Source organism: Sorex fumeus, unplaced genomic scaffold (genome assembly GCF_029834395.1).
Source record: "Sorex fumeus unplaced genomic scaffold, SorFum_2.1 ptg000024l, whole genome shotgun sequence".
In the NCBI taxonomy this organism is placed as follows: domain Eukaryota; kingdom Metazoa; phylum Chordata; class Mammalia; order Eulipotyphla; family Soricidae; genus Sorex; species Sorex fumeus.
Window position 1 is genome coordinate 2,648,510 of NW_026606081.1, and position 8,836 is coordinate 2,657,345.

At 49.8% G+C, this 8,836-nt stretch overlaps 1 protein-coding gene across 1 annotated transcript in view; it reads right to left on the reverse strand.

Annotated features, from left to right (window-relative positions):
• Positions 1 to 783, reverse strand: part of CPE (carboxypeptidase E) — a 116,713-nt gene extending 115,930 nt beyond the window's left edge. Inside the window, exon 1 of the mRNA XM_056113981.1 lies at positions 489 to 783. Coding sequence (XP_055969956.1) covers positions 489 to 783 — 295 coding nt within the window. The remainder of the gene's footprint in view (positions 1 to 488) is intronic.
• Positions 784 to 8,836: the final 8,053 nt, after the last annotated feature.

The following is an 8,836-nucleotide window of genomic DNA, read 5'->3' on the forward strand; positions in this document are numbered from 1 at the left end:
ACCCTTACCCCGGGGCTGTCACGCACACACAGGACACACGCAGCCTCACCCCGGGGCTGTCACGCACACACACGGACACACAGGCACACGCACACGCGCGCGCGCGCCCTTACCCGGCTCGTGGACCCCGGGGCTGTCACGCACACACACGGACACACGCAGCCTCACCCCGGGGCTGTCACGCACACACACGGACACACAGGCACACGCACACGCGCGCGCGCGCCCTTACCCGGCTCGTGGACCCCGGGGCTGTCACGCACACACACGGACACACGCAGCCTCACCCCGGGGCTGTCACGCACACACACGGACACACAGGCACACGCACACGCGCGCGCGCGCCCTTACCCGGCTCGTGGACCCCGGGGCTGTCACGCACACACACGGACACACGCAGCCTCACCCCGGGGCTGCCACGCACACACGGACACACACGGACACACACGGACACACAGGCACACGCACACGCGCGCGCGCGCCCTTACCGGGCTCGTGGACGCCGGGGTTGTCGGACAGCTCGAGGACCAGGAGCTCGCGGCCCTCGGAGCTGCGGCCCAGCGAGTAGATCCTGGCCACGGCCGCGCACTGCAGCCACACGGCCACCAGCGCCTCGCGCAGCTCGGGGTAGCGGTGGTACTCGAGGGCCACGCCGTCCCCGGGCCGCAGCCGCCGCCGCCGCGCGCCCGCCGCCCCCGGGCCCCGCGCGCCCGCGCCCAGCAGCAGCCAGCCGCAGGCCAGCAGCGCCGCGGCCCGCAGCCCCCGGCCCCCGCGCCCGGCCATCCCGCCGCCGCCGCTCCGCCGCCGCCGCCGAGTGCGCGCCCGGCCCGCCCCGCGCGCCCCGGCCCGCGCGCCCCGGCTCCGCGCGCCCCGGCCCGCGCGCCCCGGCCCGCGCCCGCGCCCGCGCGCGGGGGCCCCCCGGCGGACGGCGGCGGAGAGGCGGCCGCGGCGGCGCGGGGGCGCCGGGCGCGCTCTTGGTTGGCTCAGAGGCGCGTCGGCCCGGTGGACCGCGCGGGGAGCGATGCCACGGGACCTGGGGCGCCCGGCCGGCTCCGCCCAGCCCGCCCGGGTTCCCCCGGGGTGCGCCAAGAACGGGAGAATAGTCCAGAAACACGAAAAGTGGGGGAGGAGGGAAGGGAAACGAAGACAAAACCCAAAGGAAGCGTCGGGAGCCTCTGCCTGGGCACCCTTGACGGCTCCGAACCTTGCTGCTGACAGTCCCCACCCAGGTGCACACTCTTGTTGCTTGCAGGGTGTGGCTGGAAGGTCGAACCGTGCACCCTCCGGTTTTGAGGCCTCCGAGGGAACGGCCCTCCGCATCCCACCCATTTGCACATTGTGCGTTTTTCTGGGATCCTCCAGAATGACGACGCCATCCGGCACTGCTGCAAGCCGGCTCCTTTGGGAACACCTGAGGGGAGAGCCCGGGCCAGCTCCCGGGGCCGGTGCTCGCACAAAGGATTCAGTCTGGCATCAAGATCTGATCTTTCACAGGGGCTTATCAGGATGCTTCTGCTCGCGTCTGTTGAGAAGTTGTGAAAGAGGTGGCTTTTAGAGGCCCCTCTGAAAATCAGATGGGGGCTGGAGGATCTTCTAAGAAAACAAGTTAAAATGTTACATCCTTGGGACTGGAGCAGTAGCACAGCGGGTAGGGCGTTTGCCTTGCACCGGTCAACCCCGGTTCGATTCCCAGCATCCCCTACCATCCCCCGAGCACCGCCAGGAGTAACTCCTGAGTGCATGAGCCAGGAGGAACCCCTGTGCATTGCTGGGTGTGACCCAAAAAGCAAAATGCATAAAATAAAATATTATATCCTGCGATAGGATTCAAAACTCTGACCTTGAGAAATAACATCTTTACCCTCACAAGGTTATGTAAAAATACAAAATCACTTACAGCTTTAAATACCCAGCCTTTTAGATGGGAATGAGATTCTTGGCGCAAATTCGGAAGCAGCTGTTATGCTGCAAATGTGGACATTTGGATCCACGCTTTATAAATCTAAATACATAGAGAATAAATGCTGCCAAATAAATAATCCACAGGATATTCCAACTAAGCAGAAATACTGGGCAGCGTGCGGATACTTTCTCATGTTAGGCATTTTTCCTAAATCTAATCTTTCTCCACCTAACAATACATGGCACCGAATAAAAACATTTTCCTGAAAATAAGTCCAAGTATTTAAATTCTTTTATTGGATCAAAACAATGCCGCTGCAGAGACTGGTTGCAAACCTCCCTAAGTCCGACGCTGACATGGGTCTTGTTTGGATTTGGGGGGATGGAGAGGGAATTGCCACTAGTCATGAAGCCAGGCCCTGGGTTTAGCCTCGGTCCTTCATGATGAGACACAGCTAAGAACCGTCTTGTTTTCTCTGTGACCAATCTGTGTTTGATTACATGGTCCAGAAGTTTGAAACCAGAGTTATAATTACATTTCTAAAATCATGTCCCCAAAGATCAACCTTGGAAACCTAGAAAAAGAAAACAGAGTTGCTAAAGCTAGTATCTTCAGAAGTAGAAAGTTAGAGTTTCCATGTTAGCAATTTAAGGTAACCACACTAATTTGTGGTAAGATGGGGCCTATATGCTAGCAGCCACGCACATCAAAAACATATCATTTATTGAAGTTCTGTGTTGACCCTTTGACGTCCTTTGAAACAAAGGGTGTTTTCTATTTTCTCCAAAGCTCAATTGTATGAGTTGTTTTACTTTTCACCTAGTGGGTGGAGTCTCCTACCAACCAGATGGTCTCATAAAGGAGATCTCTTTGTTATATAGGTGTTCCCCTTATCGATAAAATGAAAGGGATAAAATGAAACAGGATTAGATCATTCATTTGCTAAGTACAGCAGAATCCTCTCTACTCAAAGCTTGTGAAATATAGATTCCCAAGCCCTGTCAGATGAATTTCAGGTTTTAGCAAGATTCCAGGTTTTTAGCAAAAACAGTAGGTATTTCCAATGTTCATGATGAAATGCCAAATATGTTTTGAGAAATACTGTTGCATGCTTCCTAAAATCTGCTTGAGATCTAAAATGCTTTGATTATGGGCAGTTTTCTTTTTGAAGGAAAGTTCTCTCATTCAATGGGGTGGTTGAGCGCCTCACTTATTTTCGGGCCTACCACATACCATGGAGTCTGCTCAAAGGAACTGAAACTTGGTCTTTGAATTTCTGAAGTATTTTAGGATCTGAAGTATATAGGATCAGCAAGACAGACTTCCAGTGTAGCATATAGTGCCTGTTTGTGGTTTGAGAGACAATTGGAAAAGCTTACATACCCATCTGATTGCTAGATTAGGATATTGTACAAGTCAAAACTTCACAGCTTTTAATTTTTGTGTGTCTTTAAAACGACAAACAAACACTGCCCTCCCGTTGTTCATCGATTTGCTCGAGCGGGCCCAGTAACATCTCCATTGTGAGACTTCTTGTTACTGTGTTTGGCATACTGAATACTCTCGGTAGCTTGCCAGGCTCTCTGAGAGGGGCAGAGGAATCGAACCTGGCTTGGCCAGGCTGGCTGTTTGGCATACTGAATACTCTCAGTACCTTGCCACTCTCTCTGAGAGGGGCGGAGGAATCGAACCTGGCTCGGCCAGGCTGGCTGCATGCAAGGCAAACGCCCTGCCGCTTTGCTATCTGGAAAATTGTAACCCACACTTTCAGTTGTGCATGTGGGTGCACATTAATCAAGAAAGAGGGAGCAAGTGGAGGAAGATCTTTTTTCTAATTCATCTGAAGAGCTTTCTGAACATCCCGATGTGGCCCAAACCGCACCTTCTACTTCACCTCTCCTGTTGGCAGATTCAGAAACGAGGACCTCCTCCATCCCACACCTTGGTTTTCCTGCCTCCCAAAGTCCTGTCTAAAATGAGTCTGATCCATAAAAGAACACAGAACTCTATATCCACTTATAAAGTACTGGTAAATGTTCGGCACTCGGCCCTCTGGTGAGAAATAGGAAACACCCCCAATTTAGAATATTTGCTGATTTCTGAGGCATAAACAGCCCTACCAAGACTGATTCCGAACACCCTATATGGCTTCACAGCTGTAGAGCCGAGACGAGCTAAGCAGGCTGCACGTTTCTCTGCCTTGATGGCATGCCCCAGCTGCTCCATTCCATGGACTGGAGCCTAGTTCCCTGGCACTTGGGAAATACTCAGTAACCTGCTGCTAATGAGAAAGATATGGCAGATGTAATGTATCTACAAAAAGTAAGTCTTGCTCTCCTCTCTGGAAAGAAAGGTGGCGGCCGCATGGGAGCCTGGTGGAGAGCAGGTCTGAGCCGGGGGTGGGGGAGCGACGGGATACCTCATGGGACGGGGGGCGCTCCGGCCCGTCCTTCACGCCTGACCGAGGTCACCAGTTGCCCCCCACGAGCGGCTCTCCGGCACGGCCACGGCCCCAGAAGCACAGAGACCAATCTCTTAATTATCTGACTCTCAGTAGAAATACTTGCAGGGTTAATAAATAAAATAGCAGAAATCCAAAACATTTAATTCTTGAACCCAGCTGTAGAAAGCAAATAATTTCACAATGCTTTTTCAGCATGGCTGATTTGGGGGGGGGGGGTAAAGTCTAAATAATCATGGTGCAACTTTTATCGAAACAGTGAAGCTAGTCAAAGTAGACAGAGTGTTAACTAGAATTCATCTGCCCCCACAGACATTGGGGACGGTTGGGGGGTGGGGGTCTACTGGGGTTCTTCGTGGTGAAAAATAAGTATTGGTAAAGGGAATGTGTTTGATACTTGCATGACCGAGACCTAAACCTGAAAGCTTTGTAACTTTTCCCACAGCGATTCAATAAATAAATAAATAAATAAATAATTAAGTCTTGCCCTCTCCCTCTTCCTTTCTCTTTCCACCTCCCTCTCCTTCTTCTCTCTCTCTCTCTCTCTCTCTCTCTCTCTCTCTCTCTCTCTCTCATGCAAATAAGATACCTCCCATTTGACTGAGAGTTGGGAAAAGGTTTTTTTTTAAGTCAATGACCAACTGGTAGAAATATAAGCTTACATTATCCATTAAAATAAGTCATTAAAATTGCATCTGCCTGCTTTTGTCTTTAGAATTCGCATCTTGAATTGATTATTCCCATCAGCTAATCCAGGACACGCGGCTGCTAGATCTGTTTGGAGGATAGAAATTGCAAGAGTAAAGAACTGGTAATATCCAAGTTTTCTGGGGGTGCCCCTTGGAATGGTAGCCTTCCATCTGTAATGTGCCACCAGGAGAATATCTGATCACCAACATGGGCCCAAGGGGGTTCTTTTTCTACCTGTTTTGGTTTGGTGGCCACATACAGCTATTCCCAGGGCTTACCCCTGGCCCTGTGCTCAAAGGTCATTCCTGGCAGGCATCAGAGGACCATACAAGGTGCCAGGGATCAAACCTGGGTTGGGCATGTGCAAGCCAATACCTTGCTTGCTGTTGCTGCCTCTCTGGCTGTACAACTCCACCCTGTCTCGATTTCTCCCAATCCAATATTAATGACCTTACAATCACACAGTCCGACAGAATGTAACGTGAGCCGTATAGGTAATGGGCATTGTTCTAGTAGCCACATTCAAAGGTGAGAAGGAGCCGATGATGAGATTCATTTGGGTAGAGTGGTCCTGCTTTTCATGCTCACACACTATCTGTCTGTGGGGTGGCTGGAAATTGCTTGCAGTGCCAGGGATGGAACTGAGCTGCCACAGGGAGTTCGGTGCTTCTGGTGTAAGCGGGGAGTCAAACACATGCTTGCCAGGTGACACTGTAGCCCCTGACCCACCGGCCCCCCTAGACAGGACATATTCGGAGTGCTCAGTGGTCACGTGAGGTCAGTGTCAGGTCTATCAGGCAGCTGACACATCTTGCTCTTCAGAAATTCCCCCTTCTGCTTGCTCCGAGCTCTGGTTGTTTCTTGCCTGGACTATGGCAGCAGCATCTTCCCCTGGCGGGAACTTCTCTCTATCTCTGTTTTTCACTTTGCTGCCCATACAATTTTCTACCTCTTCACCAGGATTTTACTCACCAACATCCTTACATGGCCCTTCCTCAGTGGCTCAGCAACAAAACTCTGTTCCTCTCCCTGGGAGAATGTCATTACAGAACCCCAGGAATCTTCCTTTGGGAATTTCCAGAAAGAACTTCGTCTTCCTCCCGAAATCTCATTTTATACCTTAAGCTCTCAGCTCTAATTCTCACATACACCAGATGCTCCCAAACTCAGGTCATGTTCACAGCTACTTTCCCTTCCTTTGACGCTGTCTTCCCAGGCCAATTTTCCTCCCAGATCCTGTTCTTGTCCTCCTCAGGCAATCCTCCTCTCTACTGCCCTGAGTGTTCTCTCTCTCTCTCTCTCTCTCTCTCTCTCTCTCTCTCTCTCTCTCTCTCTCTCTCTCTCTCTCTCTCTCTCTCTCTCTCTCTCTCTCTCTCTTCTCTCTCTCTCTCTCTCTCTCTCTCTCTCTCTCTCTCTCTCTCTCTCTCTCTCTCTCCTGTCCAATTCTCTCCTGCCCTCTTGAGAAGACCCTGAAGTTCTCACTGGAGCCATGATCCCCTTTAGCTGCCTTCCCAACACCACTGTTGTCTCAGGCCTCACTCACGCTTCCTGCCACTTCTCCCCAACGGGTTCTACCCACCTAATAAGACTCAACACCAACCTTTCCTCGGCTCCCACAAGGCCACACACTTGGCCGCTGTTCTGCTTCCTTGCTTCCTTTTCAAATGCTATAGGCGAACACACCAACTCTCGTATTTGGAATTATCACATCTCTGTTCCCATGTGTCTAGTTCTCCAGATTCAACATCCTACATTCATTCCCTCCCACTCAGAGACAGAGAACAGTTGATTGTCTCCCCAGCCTTCCCAGTGAGAACCACGGGTGATTAATGAATCACTGTATCATGGTATCACAGTATCACTGCTATCCCGTTGTTCATCGATTTCCTCGGGCGGGTGCCAGTAACGTCTCTATTCCTCCCAGCCCTGAGATTTTCTCGGAGAGCCCGGCAAGCTACCGAGAGTATTCGATATGCCAGACACAGTAACAACAAAGTCTCCAATGGAGACGTTACTGGGCCCGCTCGAGCAAATCGATGATCAACGGGAGGGCCGTTACCGTTACCGTTACCTCCTTATTCGTCTTTCCCAACGATTAAAGGCTCATTCAGGATCAGGGCCATGAGGCCTGTTATTGTTACTGTTTTGGGCATATCGAATATGCCACAGGGAGCTTGCCAGGCTCTTCCCATGCGAGTGGGATATTCTTAGTAGCTTGCCGGGCTCTCCAAGAGGCATAAATATATATTTCTCTCAATGAAAAAACTCAGCAAATTTACTACCAACTTCCTTCCAACTATGGCACTCAGACTTCTTCTGTTTTTATTTAATTTTGTAAGCACCTGACTATTTATTAGGGCAGTGTTAGGTTCACACTGGACAGTGCTCAGTATTTACTCCTTACTCTGTGCTCAGGGATTTCTCTTGATGGTGCATGGGGACCATACATGATGTTGGGGATTGATGTATGGTTCAGGTTGACTGAATGTGAGACAAGCTCCTTAAACCCTGTTTTACACCTCTGTTCCCTTTTCCCATTTATAATATTTTGCTTATAAACAAGCACCAAAGATCCCACTTTCTCCTGCAGAATCTCTTCCCAATGTGCTACAACAACCACACTTTTCTCTTCAGTCATCAACTGCCTTTACCAACTAACTTTCACATAGCCTAATTCTCATCTTTTGCATTTTATCTCTTTAATTGTCTAATGTTGTTTCTAGTTCTGCATACCTCATTATTATTCATCTTGCTAGGCAACTGTGCGATAAATAAAAATTCAGGGGAAAATAGATTTCCTATCAGGTTCTTATATTTGGAAACCAAACTCTGAAATGAAAATCAAACTGCCAATTCCTATCAAGTAAACACCTCAGAGTATGATTGGCTTCCCCTCAAGCTGCTACAAGGTGAATAGCATGAGTGATACACAGCAACTTTATCAAAGAGAATTCTAATTGTGTACATGCCAATTGCTCAGAAAGACTGGTCGTTATGCAGCTGTGGAATGCAAAGAATTGGAGTCATTCTTTCAAACACCAGCCATGCCCTATTGCTTTCTGATGTGTTTGTCCGACCTTTTGGAATCAGCAGCATTCAAGAGCAAAGGCCGTTCACCTTTTTTGTCTTAACAATGTACAAGACATTGGGAGGAAGCAGAAAAGCTGTTCATACCCTTGCAAGGTTACAAAATCATAAAGGTATGAAAATACATGCTGTGTTCACCTACGCACGTGTTCTCTCGTTTATTGTTACGAAAGTAGCTCCTGCTTTGATTAACACTTTGGAACCTCTCGACATCTAGATGGACTGATCAAGGTATCCACAAATCGAACAATTAAGATTGATCAATGAGGGTACACAGAGGGAAAAACAAGGAAGAAAATACTCAAGTCATGACCAGCTTGTTACTCTTCTCTTCAAGACAGCTTTGTGGATGAGAACAAACACAGTCCCAGTGAGGGAACGATAGCCGCACAGATGCCACTGGGTAGAATAGTGAGTCACACCATTACAACATATTCTCTAAGTGAAGATAATCACCAATATCTATGTGTTAATGTCACACCTTGACATAAAGATTGCCAATTGCATATCTCATGATTATCAGATTCTTGGCATCCAAATCAGGATTTTCATTCATGTCAAAAACAACATTTGAGGGCCGGAGCGATAGCACAGCGGGTAGGGCGTTTGCCTTGCACACGGCCGACCTGGGTTCGATCCCTCACATCTGCCAGGAGTGATTCCTGAGTGCAGAGCCAGGAATGACCCCTGAGCAT